The 22,338-nt window shown below is 40.4% G+C and overlaps 1 protein-coding gene across 2 annotated transcripts in view; it reads left to right on the top strand.

The window, feature by feature from the left end:
• Nucleotides 1–22,338, top strand: part of YEATS2 (YEATS domain containing 2) — a 115,421-nt gene that overhangs the window by 6,478 nt on the left and 86,605 nt on the right. For both annotated transcript variants that reach the window (XM_025376580.1, XM_025376581.1), the window contains exons 2-6: nucleotides 8,949–9,067; nucleotides 11,643–11,740; nucleotides 12,484–12,576; nucleotides 15,840–16,085; nucleotides 18,355–18,467. In XM_025376580.1, coding sequence (XP_025232365.1) covers nucleotides 8,968–9,067; nucleotides 11,643–11,740; nucleotides 12,484–12,576; nucleotides 15,840–16,085; nucleotides 18,355–18,467 — 650 coding nt within the window. In that variant the 5' untranslated portion in view covers nucleotides 8,949–8,967. The remainder of the gene's footprint in view (nucleotides 1–8,948; nucleotides 9,068–11,642; nucleotides 11,741–12,483; nucleotides 12,577–15,839; nucleotides 16,086–18,354; nucleotides 18,468–22,338) is intronic.

Genomic DNA, 22,338 nt, shown 5'->3' with positions numbered 1-22,338 from the left:
AAAACTTTCTGGTTATGATGCATTATGCTTTGAATACCCTGCTGGATTGGATTTGTATGTGTATTTGCAGTGAAAGCTGGTCTGCCATTTTCCTCTGATGGTGACTTTTGACCACATTTCCATAGGTTTGTAGATACTGTGTTCTCAACATTGTCAGTTTTTAAATAGTTTGTTATTTTACTTTTAATTTCTTCTTTGAGTCATGAGTTATTAGAAGAGTGTCTTATTTTCCATATAATGGTGAGTTAATATAAATTTTTATTAAGATCAGAATGTGGCTGTAATATTTCTACATTTTGCAGTAATTGAGACTTTCTTCATATCTTATTATATGCTTTACATTTTATGAACTTTTTTTTTGAGATAGAGTCTCACTCTGTTGCCCAGGCTGGAGTGCAGTGGCGTGCTCTTGGCTCACTGCAGCCTCCACCTCCTGGGTTCAAGCAGTTCTCCTGCCTCAGCCTCGCAAGTAGCTGGGATTATAGGTATCCACCACCATGCCCAGCTAATTTTTGTATTTTTAGTAGAGAGGGGGTTTTACCACATTGGCCAGGCTGGTTTCAAACTGCCTCCCTCGGACTCAAGTGATCCACCTGCCTTGGACTCCCAAAATGCTGGGATTACAGGCATGAGCCACTGCATCTGACCTTAATGAACTTTCATAGATATTTTTAAAAGATTTTTTTCTGTTGGGTTCAGAGTTGTGTGTATTTGTTAAATCTGGCTTGTTAACTACCAGATATATATCTGTATCATCTTTTTTGTTTGTAGTGTTTGTTTGTTTTTTTTGAGACAGGGTCTGGCTCTGTCACCCAGGCTGGAGGTGCAATGGCGTGATCTCAGCTTACTGCAGGCTCCATCTCCTGGGCTCAAGCAATCCTCCTACCTCAGCTGCCCAAGTAGCTCGGAGTACAGGCGCTTGCCACTACTCGTAACTAATTTTTGTATTGTTTGTAGAGACGGGGTTTCGCCGTGTTGCCCAGGCTGTTCTTGAACTGTTGAGCTCAAGTGAGTCACCTGCCTCAACTTCCCAAAGTGCTGGGTTTACAAGCGTGAGCCATCATGCCCGGCCTATCATCTATTTTTATATGTTGTCTTAATCTTTTAAATTTTATATAGAGATGTGTGATTTCTTAAACTTTCCTTTTTCTGTTTGTGTGTATGTATGTATTTTGATACTATATTGTTGGATGTATAGTTTAAGATGTATTTTTGTGATTGTGCCTTTAAATAATATCATCTTTATCATGTTTTTTTGCCTTGAATTGTTATTAATATTGCCTTGCCGACTGTCTTTTTGTTTGCATGTGTCTGTGTTTAATAACTTTGTACATTCTTTTAAACATTTAGCTAAAGGGCCTTTGAAGATGTAGCGATATCAACACATAGATTAATGATGAAAACTAATATAAGGTAGTAGTTATGTTCCCTGTGGGCATTTATATTTTGGCAGATATTTTAGTTAATCCTTCATTTATGGCCAGGCATGGTGGCTCACGCCTGTAATCCCAGCACTTTGGGAGGCTGGGGCGGGCGGATCACGAGGTCAGGAGATCAAGCCCATGCTGGCTAACACAGTGAAACCCCATCTCTACTAAAAATATGAAAAAATTAGCCAGGCATGGTAGCGAGTGCCTGTAGTCCCAACTACTCGGGAAGCTGAGGCAGGAGAATCGCTTGAACCTGGGAGGCGGAGGTTGCCATGAGCCGAGATCACGACATTGCGCTCCAGCCTGGGCAACAAGAGCGAAACTCCGTCTCAAAAAAAAATAAAAAATAAAAAAGGTTAGATGGAGCATCAGTAATCCAAAAATCTGAATCTTTAATCTCCAAAATCTGAAACTTCTTAAGCACCAACATGATGCCACAATGGAAAATTTCACACCTGACCTTGTGACTGGTCACAGTTAAAACATACTCAAAACTTTGTGTTATGTTTTGAATTGTGTAAAATGTTGTATAAAATTACCTTCAGGCTCTGTGTATCCACCTGTGTATCCACCTCTGTGTATTTATGAAGCATAAATGAATTTCATGTTCAGATTTGGGTTCCTTCCCAAAGATATCTTACTATGTATATGCAAATATTCCAAAATCCAAAACAGTATGAAATCTGAAACAGTTCTGGTCCCAGGCATTTGGGTAAGAATACCCAACCTGAATAAAATATTTCTATCACTCCAGAAAAAGCCTTCATTCCTCTTTCCAGTCAGTCCCCAACACCACACCCCCAACTATGGTTCTCATTTCTTTCACTATGGTTTAATTTGTCTGTTTTGGAACTTAAGTGGGATAATTTAGCTTGTACTCTTGTGTTTGCCTTCTTTGGCTTGCCATAGTGATTTTGAGGTTCATTTCTGTTGTTGCCTGCATCAAGAGTTCATTGAGTATACCATGATTTGTTTGTCCATTCTTCTGGTTTGGATTTTTGAGACATTTTTGAAATGTCTCATTGGCTAATGGAAAATGGATTGTAGAGTCTTATTCAGATGTTAATAAAGGAACACTGGTTGTCTTGTTTACAAAGGAGAATATATTTTGTTTTAAGACTGTAGAACTGTAAAGTCATTATCAGCATCTTAGGAATGCCCGTCTGTATGGAAGCAGATGGAAAATGATTGTACGATTCCCCTTCCCCACTTTTTTTTTTTTGGAGACGAAATCTCACTCTGTCACCCAGGTCGGAGTGCAGTGGTACAATTTCGGATTACTGCAGCCTCTGCCTCCTGGGTTCAAGCAGTTCTCCTGCCCTGAGTGACTGGGATTGCAGGCACATGCCACCATGCCCAGCTAATTTTTTTATGTTTTTAGTAGAGACGGGGTTTCACCATGTTGGTCAGGCTGGTTTTGAACTCCTGACCTCGTGATCCGCCCATCTCGGCCTCCCAAAGTGCTGAGATTACAGGCGTGAGCCACCGCGCCCAGCCTCCCCTCCCCACCTTTAAACCAGATGGGAAAAGTCTTGAGTGAGAGCCCGAAGTTTAGTGGTTCTGATATTCAAATGATGTGAGGCACATAGAATTATTGGAAAGATACCTCATATAATATACAGCAAATCTTTCAAGTGTCTAATTTATCATATTTTACTCCTTTCTCAAGAATTGGCTGCTTTTTTTTTTTTTTTTTAATGAGATGGAGTCTTGCTTTGTCACCAGGCTGGAGTGCAGTGGCATGATCTCGGCTCACTGCAACCTCTGCCTCCTGGGTTCAAGCAATTCTCGTGACTCAGCCTCCCGAGTAGCTGGGACTACAGGCACATGCCACCATGTCCAGCTAATCTTTGTATTTTTAGTAGAGACAGGATTTCACCATGTTGTTGGCCACATCTTAAATGATGTGTTTGCAAAACAGAAGGGTAGAGTTCTAGGACTGGCTTCTAGGGTTCTACATCTTCCCTGACTCGAGAGCTAAGACCTCGAGTTTCCAGTCACTACCTTAACATCATCTTTATGGTTTTTATCATACAATTTTCTTTTCAAAGTTATTTTTCTCTTGGGGTTTTTTAAAAAGTATAAAACATTAAATATTTAGTGTGGGGCCAGGGGTGGTGGCTTACAAATCTCAGCACTTTGGAAGGCCAAGGCCAGAGGATCTCTTGAGGCTAGGAGTTCAAGACCACCCTGGGCAACATAGTGAGACCCCCATCTCTTCAAAAAAAGATTAGTAAGTATGGGCACACACCTGTAGTCCCAGCTACTTGAGAGGCTGAGAAAGGAAGATCACTTGAGCGCAGGAGTCCTAGGTTGCATTGAGCTATGCTTGTGCCACTGTACTCCAGTCTGGATGGCAGAGTGAGACTCTGTCTCTAAAAAAATTTTTTTTGGCTGGGCGTGGTGGCTCACACCTGTAATCCCAGCACATTGGGAGGCCGAGGTGAGTGGATCACAAGGTCAGAGGTTTGAGACCAACTGGCCAACATAGTGAAACCTCGTCTCTTCTAAAAATAAAAAAAAATTAGCCGAGAGTGGTGACACATACCAGTAGTCCTAGCTACTCAGACACCTGAGGCAGGAGAATAGCTTGAAGGTTTAGGCCAGGCACAGTGGCTCATGCGCCTATAATCCCAGCAATTTGGGAGGCCGAGGCAGGCAGATCACCTGAGGTCAGGAGTTCGAGACCAGCCTGACCAACATGGAGAAACCCCGTCTCTACTAAAAATACAAAAAATTAGCTGGGCGTGGTGGCATGCACCTGTCATCCCAGCTACTCGGGAGGCTGAGGCAGGAGCATCACTTGAACCCAGGTGGGTGGAGGTTGCAGTGAGCCAAGATCGTGCCATTGCACTCCAGACTGGGCGACAGAAGTGAGGCTCTGTCTCAAAAAAAAAAAAAGTTTGGTTTTCTTTTTGGTTTCTAACCTTTGTCAAAAACTCAGACTTGGTTATGTTATTTGAATGCATAAGATATGTTTTAATTGATAGCATTTACTTCTATAAAGCTTTGTTTTCTTGTGCTCTTTATGGAAACAATCATTTATGTTCTATATTTAAATTGACAGCATTTACTCTTTTTATGAGACAAAGCCTCTGCCTCCCAGGCTGGTGTACAGTGGCGTGATCTCGGCTCACTGCAACCTCTGCCTCCTTGCAGGTTCAGGCGATTCTTGTGCCTCAGCCTCCAGAGTAGCTGGGGCTATAGGCATGCACTACCACAGCCGGCTAATTTTTGTGTTTTTAGTAGAGACAGGATTTCACCATGTTGGCCAGGCGGGTTTCAAACTCCTAACCTCAAGTGATCCACCCGTTTCCTCCCAAAGTGCTGAGATTGCAGGCCTGAGCATCAGCATCTTGCCCACATTTACTTTTTGTAATGAGGCTTTGATGAGATAAAAAGTTTAAATTGGAGAAATGGATGACGGTAGTCTTATTTTAGTCCCAGCATTACATTTATTTCCTTGTTCAGTTTTTGTCTCAGAGTATAGAGAAAATTCTTTCTCACAGTCAAATTGTATATGGTAACAGATTTTTTTCCAAACAGTTCATAGTACCATCTCAGTATTTTCAATTTCAGCTGATTCGGAACCTAAAGAGGATTAGCTGGACATTTTGTTTCAAAGTTGAATTGACCATATCTAACAACTGCTCATGTTTCCTTTTCATAAAATCTGCAAGTCAGACGAGAAGAGTCCAGAAGGCAATATTATCATTGGTCATTTGTTACACATTCTGTTCATAGATCAGCATGAGAGCATGCCTCAGCAGATGTGCCTAGTCTTAGCTAGCTAGTATTTACTTGCATGTGACATGTGCACATTACGCAGTGTTGTTCTTGTGTGACAGAGCAGACCTGGATTATTTTGAAATGCCCAGTACAGAGCTAAATCCTCTTAAACGTGTTTATGAGAAGCTCAGATATATGCCCACATGTGACAAGAAAAGCTTTATTCTAAAGGCTGCATGAAAAATGAATTATCTTGGCAGTACAAATGAACTCATTGTTGGTTTCTTCCTTTCTGTCCCCCCCCCCCAAATTCCTCTCTTTTCTCTTCCTCATCTACCAGTTTTACAGCAAAAGTCAAAGAGAGGTTTTGTTTTGTTTTGTTTTGTTTTTTAAGTCCCTTAAGTGAGGATAAAATAAAAATAACCTCAAGGATCCCCAGCCATTTTAGTGGGAGCCACCATTATTCTTGAGATTACTTGGGAGGTGGGATAAGAATATACAGACTACGAAGTCTGTAGAATGGATAAGTGAAGATGATGCTGGTCTGGGACTCATATTTGTAGATAATCTCATAAGACACTTGGCAAACTGTGGAAGACAGGTGCCCACTGAGGAAATAGGATGGTGCAAGGACGAGTTTAGGTATCTAGTGGGCTATATCCAGCTCTGATTCTAGGTTTATGTGTAATTAAGTGTTTTTAGATTCCTATCTGCAGTAAGGAAGAATAAATTAAGTTTATTTAATTTTTTAAGGTTGTCTTCTTTATGTAACAGCCCAAGATTTTCTGAGGCTGTCTAAAATTAATTGCAGACCAAATGGAGAAGGCTGAAGAAACAAGAAGACCTTACTTTTACTTTTTAAAAGCTTTAAACATAGAACATAATAGTTGGGTTCTGGGTCTGTCCAAAAGTATTTATTTATATTCTGAATTATAGCAGGTAACAGATGAATATGAACAAACATTAAATGGCTTGATTCAAGATGTTTATAAATGCTGGGGGGTTTTAGACTATTTTTAAGGTTAATGATATTACACCATATAACAGCTGTAGGAAAAGTTTTCTCTCAGATGTGGGACTTCCATGTGTAGCATTACATAGTGAGCCACTCTCCTAGCTGAATCAAGTGAGTCTGTTTCTGAGATGGGTGAAAGAACTGGACTAAGGGCTGAGGGACTTTTAAATTGTGTGTGTATGTGTTTTTTGTTGTTGTTGTTGTTGTTTTGAGGTGGAGTCTTGCTTTGTCACCCATACTGGAATGCAATGGCATGATCTCGGCTCACTGCAGCCTCTGCCTCCTGGGTTCAAACGATTCTCATGCCTCAGCCTCCTGCGTAGCTGGGATTACCAGCACGAGCCACCATGTCCGTCTGTTTTTGTTTTTGTATTTTTAGTGGAGACGAGGTTTCACCATGTTGGCCAGCCTGGTCTCGAACTCCTGACCTATGGTGATCCACCTGCCTGAGCCTCCTCGAGTGCCGGGATTACAGGCGTGAGTTACCGCACCCAGCCTAATTTTATTTTAAAACATGCTGTTACCTCAGTAATTCTGCCTTTGGCTAGGTAATCTACCTTAGTGGTAGAGCAGAGGTTTGGAAATCAGAGAGCTATTCTGGTCTCTTTCATAGATTAACACTGTAAGGGAAGATCTAACTACCCTGAACCTGTTTCCTTATCGTAATCAATAGGTCCAGGCTGCGAAGAAAGGGAGCCATCAGCCACAAGTAGTTATTGAGCCTTAGGTTTATGGCTAATACTAATATAATTTTTTTTTGAGAGAGAGTGTTTCAGTCTTATTGCCCAGGCCGGAGTGCAGTGGCGTGATCTCAGCTCACTGCAACCTGTGCCTCCCCGGTTCAAGCGATTCTCCTGCCTCAGCCTCCTGAGTAGCTGGGATTACAGGAGCCTGCCACCACATCCAGCAAATTTTTGTATTTTTAGTAGAGATGGGGTTTCACCATGTTGGCCAGGCTGGTCTGGAACTCCTGACCTAAATGATCCGCCTGCCTCAGCTTCCTAACATGCTGGGATTACAGGCGTGAGCCACCATGCCTGGTCATTAATACAAATTAAGATGTCCTGTAAGTGTAAAATACACACCAGATTTTAACAACTTGGTAAAAATATAAGAACGTAAAATCTCATTGCTGATTTATTTATATCAATTATATTGTTGGGATGATAATATTTTGGATATATCAGTTAGGTAAAATGTATTGTTAAAATTAGTTTCACCCATTTCACTTTACTTTTTCAAATGTGGCTGCAGCTGGGTGCAGTGGCTCACACCTGTAATCCCAGAACTTTGGGAGGCCAAGGCAGGCGGATCATGAGGTCAGGAGTTTGAGACTAGCCTGGCCAGCAAGGTGAAACCTTGTCTGTACAGAAATTACAAAAATTAGCTGGGTGTGGTGGTGCATGCCTGTAATCTTAGCTACTTAGGAGGCTGAGGCAGGAGAATTGCTTGAACCCGGTAGGCAGAGGTTGCTGTGAGTGAGATTGCACCATTGCACTTCAGCCTGGGCAATAGAGTGAGACTACGTCTCAAATCAATCATTCAGTCAGTCAGTCAGAAATCTGGCTGCTAGAAAATTTAAAATCTGTATATGGCTCATGTTATATTTTTATTGGACAGCACTGGTCTGGATGATATTTCTGAAACTGACTCATGAAATACGTATCAGTGCTTAATGAAGCATTTTGCAAGAGGAGCACTATCCAGTAAACTTGTGCAGTGATGTGAATGTTTTGTATCTACACTGAACAATGTAGTTGCTACTAGCCACGGTGACTCTCAAGCACTTATTTTTTTGAGATGGAGTCTTGCTCTGTCGCCCAGACTGGACTGCAGTGGCGCAATCTCGGCTCACTGCAACTGCTGCCTCCGGGGTTCGAGCAGTTCTCCTGCCTCAGCTCCCGAGTTGCTGGAACTACAGGCGCGCACCACTACGCCTGGCTAATTTTTATAGTTTTAGTGGAGGCGGGGTTTCACCATATTGGCCAGGCAGGTCTCGAACTCCTGTCATCGTGATCCACCCACTTCTGCTTCTCAAAGTGCTGGGATTACAGGCATGAGCCACCACGCCTGGCCCAGAATTTTAGATTTTTTAAAATTTTAATTTAAATAGCCCCATAAGGCTAGTGGCTAATGTACTGGGACAATGAAGGTCTAGAGGATTTATGGGATATTTTTTTTTTTAATGAGATTGTTTTATTCAAAGACTTGTATACCTAGGACTTGTTTACGATATTGCAGACTTGTTAATTAGTAATGATCAGTAATAGTGATACTTGCTAAGTACCAGAGAAAGGATTTGTGTAATCAGTTATTTATTGAGCCTTTAACTGTGTTGCTTATGTCTTCTAATATGCTAAATGCTTAGTGAATTCTGAGACACTGTGTGGGCTAACCATGTTTTCATCGAAGTCTGGTTCCTTTTTTTTCTTTATGAGGGCTCTTCTGTGAAAGCCAGGCTCCTTTTGAAAAGTCTAAACAATGTGCTACTTTGTTCAAGGATTTTCTCTTGAAGGGGAAACCGATGCTTGTTAACAGATGATTATTTTTTTTTTTGGTGGAAACTTTTAAAATTATGCTTTTGGTCTTAAAAGAAATATGTATATGCGTGTATATACACATACAGAGTTGCAAGTACCAGTATTATGTAATATTTATTTATTTATTTTGTATATACACAAACATTCGTAAGTACTGGTATACAGTATTACTTATTAACAACCCAACTATTTAACTTAATAATTAAAAATTATTAATTTATTATTGCTTCACAGTGAAGAACCGAATGTCATCATGTCCGGAATCAAGCGAACCATCAAAGAAACCGACCCTGATTACGAGGATGTATCTGTGGCCCTTCCAAACAAGCGACATAAAGCAATTGAGAATTCAGGTAGAAATTAACCTGCCTTAGGAAATTATTTCTTTATTGACATATGCCTCTGCTAGAAGACTTATAGGAACTAGAATGAAATGAATTTCCACTGTTGTGTGTAATTTGAAGGGGTTTATGAGAGAGATTAGCTAAGGGGTCTGTTTAATAGTAATACACCATGTGTGCCATAAAAAGTGGAAGAAGATCTGGCAGGAACATGATCAAGTAGACAGTGAAAGCGAGACAAGCTGTTAGTTTTAGCGATCATTGTATGTTAGGTGTAATCATAAAGTCTATGATAGGTATAAAGGTGTGCTATAATTGTGAGATGGTCATAGGTGGTACATGGTTTTTAATTTTAGTAGGCAACATTTTAATGTGTATAGAAAAAAATGATTCATCAAACTTGTAGTTTCATAGCTACAAGGATAAAGCTAAAATTATTTTTAAATGCTTAATTGTGTTAATTAAATGTGTCATATGGTTCTCAGGTGTGGCAGGTATCTTGAAGGCATATGCATGGTGGAAGATTAGGAAACATCTATCCAGTTCAACCCCTGTACTTAGCTGACAGTGGGTAAATTAAGATTCAGAGACATCAGATTACTTACCTAACATCATATAAGTAGTTGAAGAGCAGATCATCAACCGGGTGTCTGTTGTTCCTCAGAATGTCTTTAAGCAAGCTAAAAAATATTGCTAAATTTACATTTTTAAAACAGATTATTACCGAATTTCATTAATGTTTATTTAAGTAATCTACCTAAGTTAATACTTTTAGCAGGGTAAAGAAGGCGTCAAAAAGTTATAGCTCAGATGTTGCAGTTCCACATAGGATCTGTAGAGTGGAAGTGGTGAAGAAAATTCCTATTTCTGTAAGAGCAGTGAAGTCCTACATATTCCCAAAAGGTCTATCTAGAAGGAAAATTGTTAAATCCAATTCCAAATAATGAAAACATTTCCCTGCAATTTCCCCCGCTCATTCAGCTGTAATTTTAGGGGAAATACCATTTCCTTTCAGTAACAAGCCAAATAAATGTCAAAGTATTATGTAACTGAATTCATTACCCAAGAGCTTCACATGGCATAACTTTTTAAAATAAAAACAAGAATAGGGAAAAGTGATTGTTTTTTTTTTTTTTTTTTTTTTTTTTTTGAGACGGAGTCTCGCTCTGTCGCCCAGGCTGGAGTGCAGTGGCCGGATCTCAGCTCACTGCAAGCTCCGCCTCCCGGGTTTACGCCATTCTCCTGCCTCAGCCTCCCAAGTAACTGGGACTACAGGCGCCCGCCATCTCGCCCGGCTAGTTTTTTGTATTTTTTAGTAGAGACGGGGTTTCACCGTGTTCGCCAGGATGGTCTCGATCTTCTGACCTCGTGATCCACCCGTCTCGGCCTCCCAAAGTGCTGGGATTACAGGCTTGAGCCACCGCGCCCGGCCACTTTTACTTTTTAAAAGCTTTAAACATAGAACATAATAGTTGGGTTCTGGGTCTGTCCAAAAGTATTTATTTATATTCTGAATTATAGCAGGTAACAGATGAATATGAACAAACATTAAATGGCTTGATTCAAGATGTTTATAAATGCTGGGGGGTTTTAGACTATTTTTAAGGTTAATGATATTACACCATATAACAGCTGTAGGAAAAGTTTTCTCTCAGATGTGGGACTTCCATGTGTAGCATTACATAGTGAGCCACTCTCCTAGCTGAATCAAGTGAGTCTGTTTCTGAGATGGGTGAAAGAACTGGACTAAGGGCTGAGGGACTTTTAAATTGTGTGTGTATGTGTTTTTTGTTGTTGTTGTTGTTGTTTTGAGGTGGAGTCTTGCTTTGTCACCCATACTGGAATGCAATGGCATGATCTCGGCTCACTGCAGCCTCTGNTGGAGTGCAGTGGCGTGATCTCGGCTCACTGCAACCTCTACCTCCCAAGTTCAAGCGATTGTCCTGCCTCAGCCTCCCGAGTAGCTGGGCTTACAGGTGCACAACACCACACCCAGATAATTTTTGTATTTTTGGTAGAGACTGGGTTTCACCATGTTGTCCAGGCTGGTCTCAAACTCCTGACCTCAGGTGATCCACCCATCTGGGACTCCCAGAATATTGGGATTACAGGTGCGAGCCACCATGCCCGGTCCCCAGTATTGTATTTTATAGCTATTTCCCTCCCCCCAGGATCCAGTCCAGGTCATACAGGGCATTTACTTGTCATATCTCTTTAGTCTCTCCCAGTCTCCTCAACCCTTTCCTTGTCTTTCTTGTCTTTAATATTTAAATAGCATAGGCCAATAACTTTTATAGAATGTCTTTCAGTTTGAGTTTGTCTAATCTTTCCTTGTGAGTAGATTCAGCATTTTTGGCAGGAATACCACAGAATGATGTGCTCTTTTTAGGGCATAATACCAGAAAGTACACGAGATCACTTTATACCAATATTAGTGGTTTCAGTTTTTCATCACTTGGTTAAGGTGATGTCCACTAGGTTTCTCCACTTTAGAGTTACTATTTCTTGGATTTCTTTTGTTGCTTGCTGATGTAAAGGCAGTCACTGATTAATTAGGCCTTGGATGTATTTTATGTTCTTTGTACAGCTCGAGATGCTGCTGTGCAGAAGATTGAGACTATTATCAAGGAACAGTTTGCTCTTGAAATGAAGAATAAGGAACATGAAATTGAAGTCATTGACCAGGTATAATGATGATAAATTGAAAAAAACACCAAAGCTATTTTGAAAAAAATTTATACATGATTGAAAAATAATCTGTTGAGATGGAGTCATAGTTTGCTTTATCCTCTTTGCTTTTTTTAAATAGCTTTCTTGTTTTGGGGAGAGAAAAATGCTATTTTTTAAATAATGCAATTGCAGAAAGGATTGAAAAAATATTACCTGGAATTCCATTCAAAAAGATAATCTTCTGATAGCACAGCAGGGTGACTACAGTCAACAGTAACTTATTGTACATTTAAAAATAATTAAAAGAGTAAAATTGGATTGTTTGTAACACAAAGGATAAATGCTTGAGGTAATGAGTATCCCATTTACCTTGATGTGATTATTTATCATATGCCTCTATCAAAATATCTCACATATCCCATAAACATGTACACTGTGTCCCCACAACAATTAAAAATAAAGTTTTTGAAAAAAAGATAATCCCTCTTTGCTCTTGTGCTCACGTCTTTGTGGATTTTTTTCAGTGAATATACACATATAAATGTACATATTCATTGCAACACTTGTCTTTCTTTTAAATCTTTGTGAATCTGATGGATGGAAAAGGTCACTTTTATTTGTTTTTCTTTTGATTGTTAGAGAAGTTGAGAAGTTGAGCTTTTTTCTTCAGTCATTCACATTTCTTATTTTGTGAATTGTTTGTACATCTCTTTTGTAATTGCCATTTTTTAAAGTAATGAGTTAACATTTGTTTTTAGCGACTGATCGAAGCAAGAAGGATGATGGATAAACTGCGTGCCTGCATTGTAGCAAACTACTATGCTTCTGCAGGTCTTCTAAAAGTTTCTGAGGTAAGCATTCCTCTTTCCAGCCACTCATATTTGTTGTCTGAGGGGAAGTTATGTCGATATGGAATCCCTTGCATCTGAAACATTTCTTTTTGTTTGTTTGTTTGTTTTTTTTTTTTTGAGATGAGTCTTGCTGTGTCACCCCGGCTGGAGTGCAGTGGTGTGATTTTGGCTCACTGCAACCTCTGCCTCCTGGGTTCAGGCAATTCTCCTGCCTCAGCCTCCCGAGTAGCTGGGATTACAGGTGTGTGCTACCATGCCTAGCTCATTTTTGTATTTTTAGTAGAGATGAGGTTTCGCCATATTGACCAGGCTATTTTTGAACTCCTGACCTCAGGTGATCCACCCACCTCAGCCTCCCAGAGTGCTGGGATTACAAGCACGAACCACCGTGCCTGACCTGAAACATTTGTTACATTGACCTTCAGAATCCAAGAAGCCTAGCCTACTTCCTGGGAATATACATAGACTATACATAGACTTATCAATCATTGTGTTCAGTCGTAGTCCTTCGTCATGACTTTCCACATTGTCAATAATCCTAAGTAATATTTTTTCCATTTTTTTAAATTTGTTTGTTTTTTTGAGACGGAGTTTCGTTCTTGTTGCGCAGGCTAGAGTGCAATGGCGTGATGTTGGCTCATCGCAACCTCCGCCTCCCAGGTTCAAGTGATTCTCCTGCCTCAGCCTCCCGAGTAGCTGGCATTACAGGCATGCTCAACCATACCTGGCTAATTTTTTTGTACTTTAGTAGAGACGGGTTTCTCCTTGTTGGTCAGGCTGGTCTCAAACTGCTGACTTCACATGATCCGCCTGCCTCGGCCTCCCAAAGTGCTGGGATTACAGGCGTGAGCCACTGCGCCTGCCCTTTCCTTTTTACTTAATTCTTCTCCTCCTAATTGTTAGTATTGAGACCTTGTTGCAACTGGCCCTAGTGCCTCCTCACTTGATTGTGGTCCACTTTGGAGTAATTTATAAATAGATTGAATTTTCTTTGACCTTTTAGTCTAGTGAATGGCAATGGCAATTTTTAGTTTCAGATTTACCTTGTTTAATGAGCCCTGAGTTCTACTTTTTCTTTTCTTTTCTTTTCTTTTTTTTTTTTTTTAAAGAGATAGGGGTATCGCTCTGTTGCCAGGCTGGAGTGCAGTGGCTATTCGCAAGCACGATCATAGCTTCACTGCAGCCTCCAACTTCTGGGCTCAAGCAGTCCTCCTGCCTCAGCCTCCTGAGTAGCTAGTACTGCAGCTTTGTTTCTCTAGTTTTTTAAGATTTAAAATGGCCCTCCTACCTTTTTACGTCCATGATACTGACTTTTCGAAGAGGCCAGGCCATTTATGAGTATCTCAGATTTTGGATTTATGATTTCCTTGGATTACTTTTTCATCCTCTCTATTTTCTTGTAAACTGGAAGTCAGGTCTAAAGGCTTGGTTATTAATAGATTTGGGTTAAATATTTCTGGCAAGAATACTTCATAGTGATGCTGTGTACTCGATGTTCTAGCATAGGCACCTAGTTCCAGGTTATCCTGCTGGTGATACTAAGTTTGACCACTTGGTTAATGTGATCACCACTAGATAATTCCAATTGTAAAGGAATGTTTTTTTCCAGTTTAGTTTTTGACATGTAAATGAAAAGTATCTGCTCCTTTATCCTAGTAATCTGTCTAAATTCAGGCATAGGGGTTAGGATTGACCTGAAATAGGAGTATGTCTTCCTATTTGATATTTTGATAATTTCAGCATAACTTTCATTTGTTTTTTTTTTTTTTCTTTTTTTACTTTCTTTTTCCTAAGTGTTTTCAGCTAGAATTAGTCTCCGCTGAATCACCTCTGGAGTAGTGCTGGCTCCCTGGGAACCAGGGAAGGGCTGGAGGCTAACAGTAAATGGTGCTTGTCCTGTTTAGGCCTTCATGTTACCCTTGGTGCTCTAGGGGCACCTGGTATTCGTGCTGTTCCTGATGCTGTCTTGTAGAAACTAAAGCATTGTTTGAGTTGAATTGTAAATGGTAGACAGGTGCTTTTAGTGTAACACAGTTTCCAAGATGCATGTTAGAATCGTATTCATTTTCCTAGGGCTACCATAACAAATTACCTACCATGAGCTTTGTGATGTAAAAGGACAGGTTTATTATCTCACTATTCTGAAGTCTAGAAGTCCAAAATCAAGGTGTCAACAGGGCAGTGCTCCCTCCGAAGGCTCCAGGGAAGAATCTTTCCTTGCCTCTTCCTAGCTTCTGAAGGTTGCTGCCAATCCTTAGTATTTCCCTGCTGTAATTTCTGCCTCTGTCATGATGTGGCTGTTTTCCCTCTGTGTGTCTTCTCTGCGTGTCTCTGTCCAAGTTTCCCTCTTATAAGCGAGGAGGACTTCACTGACTTCACCTTAACTTGATTACATGAGCAATGATTCTATCTTTGAATTGTTAGCATTTCTGATCTGTGCTATTTGATAGTCTAGAAATACGCTGATTTTATCCTCTTATGTTCTGATTAGAATTTATTCAAAGATATTTAGGTATGCTTTTGTCTCGTGATCGACCGTTTAATTATTTTTAGTTTTCAGTGGCAAAACATATTTATAGCTCTGAAAAACCTTTATTATTGAAATTCAAGAACTTTGTTGCTTTGAAACACTAGCTTCTGCTTCCTTTTTTCTTACTGAAACCATTAGTTTAATAACACAGTTTTTAAAAGCTAGGCTTCCTAGGAACATGACTATGGTGTTATCACATTGTAACAGAATACATTTTATTTTGTATGCAAGTAACTAAGACACAGAAAAATTCCGTAGGTGTCTGTACTGAACTGAAGGCAAACTTTATACATCAGTATCAGTCATTCAAAAATATTCTCTAATACATTTTACTACTGTGTGGGGACCATTTTATATATACAGCTTTTTATTTTTATATTTCTTTCAGGGATATTTTATTTAGAGCAGTTGATACGTTTGTGTAAAGCAATGTGAGACTTTTAAAGTCAGATTTTATTTTCTATGTTAACGTGTATTATTTATTTACCTCCGGAAGACCCTACATCTCTAGCTGTTAGTGTTAGAAGCTTTACATAATTATTATCATTCTAATTTTTGTTTTGTTGGTTTAGGCTGTGTTAAGGGGTTGGGATATCATTTTATGAATGTGGGGAGATTTTGAAAGATTTTAAGCATGATCCTGTAATAGATGAGGTTTTGGAGACATCAGATTTTTGCCTGCTTTTGATGGATTTGATTAAAAATTTATTTGCTTGCTTTCATTTTTTTGTAGGGATCAAAGACATGTGATACAATGGTTTTTAATCATCCTGCTATCAAGAAATTTTTGGAATCACCATCTAGGTCATCATCTCCTGCCAATCAGAGAGCAGAAACACCATCAGCCAATCATTCAGAAAGTGATTCTTTATCTCAGCACAATGACTTCTTATCTGACAAAGATAATAACAGCAATATGGATATAGAGGAGAGACTCTCAAACAACATGGAGCAGAGACCAAGCCGAAATACTGGAAGAGTATGTAGTTGGGTGGATGTGGGAGGGAGCCACAGGAGAAGGGAACTAGTATTTACTAAAATACGTGCTTGTTATCTCACTGAACTGTCACAGGAATCTTAGGAAATAGGTTTGTTTTCCTTTTATAATGGGGATACCAAATCTTTTTTTTTTTTTTTTTTTTGAGACGGAGTCTCGCTCTGTCGCCCGGGCTGGAGTGCAGTGGCCGGATCTCAGCTCACTGCAAGCTCCGCCTCCCGGGTTCACGCCATTCTCCTGCCTCAGCCTCCCGAGTAGCTGGGACTACAGGTGCCCGCCAACTCACCCGGCTAGGTTTTTGTATTTTTTAGTAGAGACGGGGTTTCACCGTGTTAGCCAGGATGGTCTCGATCTCCTGACCTCGTGATCCACCCGTCTCGGCCTCCCAAAGTGCTGGGATTACAGGCGTGAGCCACCGTGCCCGGCTGGGGATACCAAATCTTGATGAGGTTTTATTTGCTCAAAAGTGTCAGAACTGAGAATTAAACCTAAGTGTTTCTCTTTTTTTCTGAGACGGAGTCTTGCTTTATCACCCAGGCTGGAGTGCAGTGGCGCATTCTCAGCTCACTGCCACCTCCGCCTCCCAGGTTCAAGCGATTTTCCTGTCTCAGCCTCCCAAGTAGTTGGGATTACAGACATGTGCTACCATGCCTGGCTAATTTTTTGTATTTTTAGTAGATACAGGGTTTCACCATGTTGGCCAGACTGATCTCGATCTCCTGACCCTGTGATCCGCCTGCCTCAGCTTCCCAAAGTGCTGGGATTACAGGCGTGAGTTACCGTGCCTGACTTAAACCTTAATGTTTCTGATTGTACAGCCTGGGGATTCTGTGCACAGCACAGCTCTTGGATGCTGTTTACATAGGTGTGAAAGAAACCTTCCAGCTCGGCAATTCTGTGCTCTTGCTCAAGGTCTTTCCACTCTGTCATGTTTATTCTCTCGAGAGCTGTCGTTCTTCAACAGTTTCCTGTGAGACTTTATATTCTAAGATGCTTTAGTAGATGGAGGAAGTTTGACAAACAGAATTGAAAAACATTGCTCTTTGATCCTGCCAATTTGCAATTTGAGCTCCCATCTCAAGCTACTCTGAACTTCTTGATAAAATTTTTGGCTATAGAGTTATTATTGGATTAGAGCAGTGATTTTTCTCAGCCAGGTGTTCTGTGATAGAGAAAATTTCCAAGTTACTTTCCACATACTTAGACATCAAGAATTTGATTTATTTTTGATAAAAAAAAAGTTTGCATTTATTTTTCTGATTATAAATTTGTATGTGTTCATTTTTCAAAATTGTTAAATACAGAAAAGTAAAAAAGAATAGAGAAGTTCATTCGTGAGGCTACCACCCCCAAAATCAGAACTCCTCACTATTTGGATTTACCTTACCTTTCCAGTATTATTCCTGAGCAAATATTACATGTGTTTTTCTTTTTTTTAGTTAAAAAGAATTTAGGAGGCTGGGCGCGGTAGCTCACGCCTGTAATCCCAGCACTTTGCTAAGTCAAGGCAGGCAGATCACCTGAGGTCAGGAGTTCGAGACCAACCTGACTAACATGGTGAAACTCTGTTTCTACTAAAAATACAAAAATTACCTGGGCTTAGTGGCGGGCACCTGTAATCCCAGCTACTTGAGAGGCTGAGGCAGGAGAATCGCTTGAACCCGGAAGTCGGAGGTTGCACTGAGCTGAGATCGCGCCATTGCACTCCAACCTGGGTGACAGAGTGAGACTCCGTCTCAAAAAGAAAAAGAGAATTTAGGGCATAATGGTCATAGAAACTTAACATGTTTTATACAATACATGGTCATTTCTGTATGTATTTATATAACAAACATTTAGCATTTACTACGTACCAGGCACTTACTTCTCATTGAACATTTTTGAGTATTACAAAAGGTTAAAAAGAAGGTAAATTCCACTGACCCCTTTCTCTCTTTCTATTCCCGTTTCCCAGAAGTAACCGGTGTAACAGTTTTTTGTGTATCCTTCCAAATCCTATTTGCATATCCAAAGCAGATGTATGTAACTATTGAAAACACACCGGGAGTTACAGTATATAAACTTTGTATAAATTAAGGCAGCTTTTGTAGTAAATTGTTTTAATGCTTTGAGAGGTGCCACGAAGCCAGAAAATTTTGTAAATTAAAAAAAAAACTTAGTTATTCCATTTATACTTTTTATGATGTTGTGATTTCTGTCCTATTGAAAATTGTTCAAAATGAGAATGGATGTTGATTATGATTTTTTTCAGGATGCTTCTAGTGTTACTGGCTCCCATAAAACAGAACAGCGGAATGCTGATCTCACAGATGAGACTTCGCGACTTTTTGTAAAGAAAACAATAGTAGTGGGCAATGTGTCCAAGTGAGTATCCAGTTGAATTTATTTTTATTTGTCCATTTATGTTAATACTTTGGCATTAATACTCTTATTATAGTATTATACGAGGAAGAGGCCTCAGGGATTCCCAAGCCTTTAGTTGTTTAAAAAATAAACCACAGTTTAGAGACTTTTTTTTTTTTAGACGGAGTCTCACTCAGTCGCCCAGGCTGGAGTGCAGTGGCGCAATCTTGACTCACTGCAAGCTCTGCCTCCCGGGTTCACACCATTCTCCTGCCTCAGCCTCCCAAGTAGCTGGGACTACAGGCGCCCGCCGCCACGCCTGGCTAATTTTCTTGCATTTTTAGTAGAGATGGGGTTTCACCGTGTTAGCCAGGATGGTCTTGATCTCCTGACCTCATGATCCGCCCGCCTCGACCTCCTAAAGTGCTGGGATTACAGGCGTGAGCCACCGCGCCCGGCCTAGAGACTTTATTAGGGTAATTTTGCTCATTAATGAGCAAAGTCAGAATTTGAATCTAGGTCTCCTATTTTTCTTTTCTTTTCCTTTTTTTGAGATGGAGTTTCGCTCTTGTTGTCCACGCTGGAATGCAATGATATGATCTCGGCTCACTGCAACCTCCACCTCCCAGGTTCAAGCGATTCTCCTCCCTCAGCCTCCGAGTAGCTGGGATTACAGGCGTGTACCACCTCGCCTGGCTAATTTTTTATTTTTAGTAGAGATAGAGTTTCTCCATGTTGGTCAGGCTGGTCTCGAACTCCTGAACTCAGGTGATCTGCACACCTTGGCCTCTCAAAGTGCTGGAATTACAGGTGTGAGCCACCGCACCTGGCCTTTTTTTTTTTTTTTTAATCCTTTTATTACTCTTTTTATACAAATAGCCACAGGGTCAGGGGACCTAGGTCTCTTATTTTTCATTTGGGTATTATTTTCTCTGTACTGCCTCTATATTGTGCCATTCTGCCTTGCCTTGCACAATATCCACAAATATCCACAAAGGATAAATAAGGGGAAGGTGTTTGTTCCAAAATATTGCTAGAGAAGAGGCAGTATAATAACCCCTACACTTGCTTGTGTAGTTTGTAAAATACGCTAATCGTTAGGTATTTGAAAGCCAGTAGAGAATGGTAAATCCTCAGATACTGCCCTCAACTCGAATGTTCAAATCTTCATTTTGTCTCTACATTTACATTCCTGCATTAGCCATTGTATTAGTTGGTTTTCACACTGTTAATAAAGACATACCCGAGACTGGGTAATTTATAAAGGAAAGAGGTTTAATTGACTCACAGTGCCACATGGCTAGAGAGGCCTCACAATCATAGCGGAAGGCAAGGGAGAAGCAAAGTCATGTCTTAAGTGGAGGCGGGCAAGAGAGCTTGTGTAGGAGAACGACCCCTTTTAAAACCATCAGATCTTGTGAGACATATTATCACGAGAACAGCATGGGAAAGACTCGTCCCCATGATTCGGTTACCTCCCACTGGGTCCCTCCCAGGACGTGTGGGAATTCTGCGAGCTACAATTCAAGATGAAATTTGGGTGGAGACACAGCCAAAGCATATCAGCCATTTACTTGTGATTGGCACATCCAAAGCTGAAACCAGATTCTTCTCCCTGGAAAACCTATTTCCTGTTCTTTTGTTTTGTTTTGAAATGAAAGGATGTAAGTATGATGGCTTTCTTTGACTTTTTGTTGTTGTTCTTCGAAACCTTACTTCAGGTCTTTTTTTGTGACTCTAAGGCAAACCAGAGAGGTTGTATCTAACAAGTCATTGAGACATGAGAATAAAGTAGATAAGTCTTTTTGGTCACCCATTTATGTTTATACTTGGGCATAATACTCTTATTATCCTGGTGTTACAGTAGGAAGAGACCTCAGGGAATTTTTTTTTTTTTTTTTTTTTTAGACGGAGTCTCGCTCTGTCGCCCAGGCTAGAGTGCAGTGGCGTGATCTTGGCTCACTGCAAGCTCCGCTTCCCGGGTTTACACCATTCTCTTGCCTCAGCCTCCCGAGCAGCTGGGACTACAGGCGCCCGCCACCTCGCCCGGCTAGTTTTTTGTATTTTTTAGTAGAGATGGGGTTTCACCGTGTTCGCCAGGACGGTCTGGATCTCCTGACCTCGTGATCCGCCCGTCTCGGCCTCCCAAAGTGCTGGGATTACAGGCTTGAGCCACCGCGCCCGGCCTTAGGGAATGTTTTTTCAAGCTCTTTGTTGCTTCAAAAGTGAACCAAGGTCCAGAGATCGGAGTCTCTGCGTTAGTGTGTCTGCCATTATTTCCCTGAGAATAAAATAGGGCTTGGTAAAAATTTCGAAGACATGAGCTCTTACGCAAATATATTTCACCAATTGTGTCAATGTGTGTAAATTTGGAAGAACTCTTGACTACTCTGAACCAGTTCTGTCTTTAGGGGCCTTAGCGAATTCCAAAAAATGTTGATTTGGTTGCCCGAACTGAAATGTTTTTAGTTCATAACAAAAGGTTGCTGAGCAGATCTTAAAGGCAGAATTCCTCCAAGCTCCAGAGCCATGTACTTGAACAGTATGATCTCAGGCTGTCTTGGAGCAGCTTCATCATTTTTGCCAAGTGTCTAGGGATAGATGAGTACGTTATAAATCCTCCAAAAACGTGAAAATGTTAAGTAAATATTTGACCCTAATGTAAATAGATGGAAGGGTTTAAATTAATTTGATGGAGGAAAATTGATTACAGTGGTTAGGATTCTAATTGGTAGCAGTTTAAACTAATTTTCTCATGAAGTTTTATTTGCTGATCCCCCCCCCCCCATTAGGCATATTCCTTCTATGCTCTCTCTTCGTGATTTTTATCATATTATATGGCCATTTTCTATTTTCATATATTTTTCTCAAATCAGACTGCAGTCTCTTTAGGGTAGAAACTATGTCTTGTCTGGTTTTGTTTTGTTTTTTCGAGACAGAATTTCACTCTTTTTGCCCAGGCTGGAGTGCAGTGGTGTGATCTCAGCTCACTATACCCTCCGCCTTTGGGGTTCAAGCGATTCTCCTACTTCAGCCTCCCAAGTAGTTGGGATTACAGGCATGCACCACCACACCTGGATAATTTTGTATTCTTAGTAGAGATGGGGTTTCATTGATTATTCTCATTGATCAGGCTAGTCTTGAACTCATGAACTTGGGTGATCTACCCGACTTGGCCTCCAAAAATGCTGAGATTACAGGCGTGAGCCACCGCGCCTGGCCTTGTCTGGCTTTGTACTTTACAGTGTATATTTAGTAAATATTTGACGAATACATTGATATATTTATGAAAGGAAAAAATAAACATAACATACACAAACCTGGCGAAATTAATTTTAAAAATTACTCAAAGAAAAAAGAGAAGGCACAAATAATATTAGAAATAGAAAAGAAGACATAACTACAGATGCCGTACTATTTAAAGAGATAAGAAACTATTAACTTCTTTATGCCAATACATTTAAAAATTTAGATGAAATGATTGTTTAGCCCCAGTTTTCTTGTGGCCTAGTGGGTCTGCCTGAATTTCCAGACCTGGCTTTTTCTGGGCCAACCTGTCTTGTAAAGATGCCATCTCTCCCCAAATCGATCTGTAGATATTCCGGTTAAAATCCCAACAGGGTTCATGACTTTCATAGGCTGGAAGAGTAAAGGGCCAAGATCGGTCAAGAACACTCCTCAAGAGCTAGGCTAGGCTAGGCAACTTGGCCCCCCCTTATTAGGAAGGATTAGCACTAAGCATAAATGAGCATTTAGAAGGCCTGACCATATTTTCTACACGAATCTAAGAAGGGGGTCTCATACCGAAATAAAGACAGGGCCCATAAAGGGGAGTGCTAGAGATACTAGTTTTACCATCATCATGACTTAAGGGAAATGTCATGTTTTGGCT

This window comes from Theropithecus gelada, chromosome 2 (genome assembly GCF_003255815.1).
Source record: "Theropithecus gelada isolate Dixy chromosome 2, Tgel_1.0, whole genome shotgun sequence".
Taxonomy (NCBI): domain Eukaryota; kingdom Metazoa; phylum Chordata; class Mammalia; order Primates; family Cercopithecidae; genus Theropithecus; species Theropithecus gelada.
Note: the sequence above shows the minus strand (reverse complement) of the source record. Positions and strands in the feature narration are given on the sequence as shown.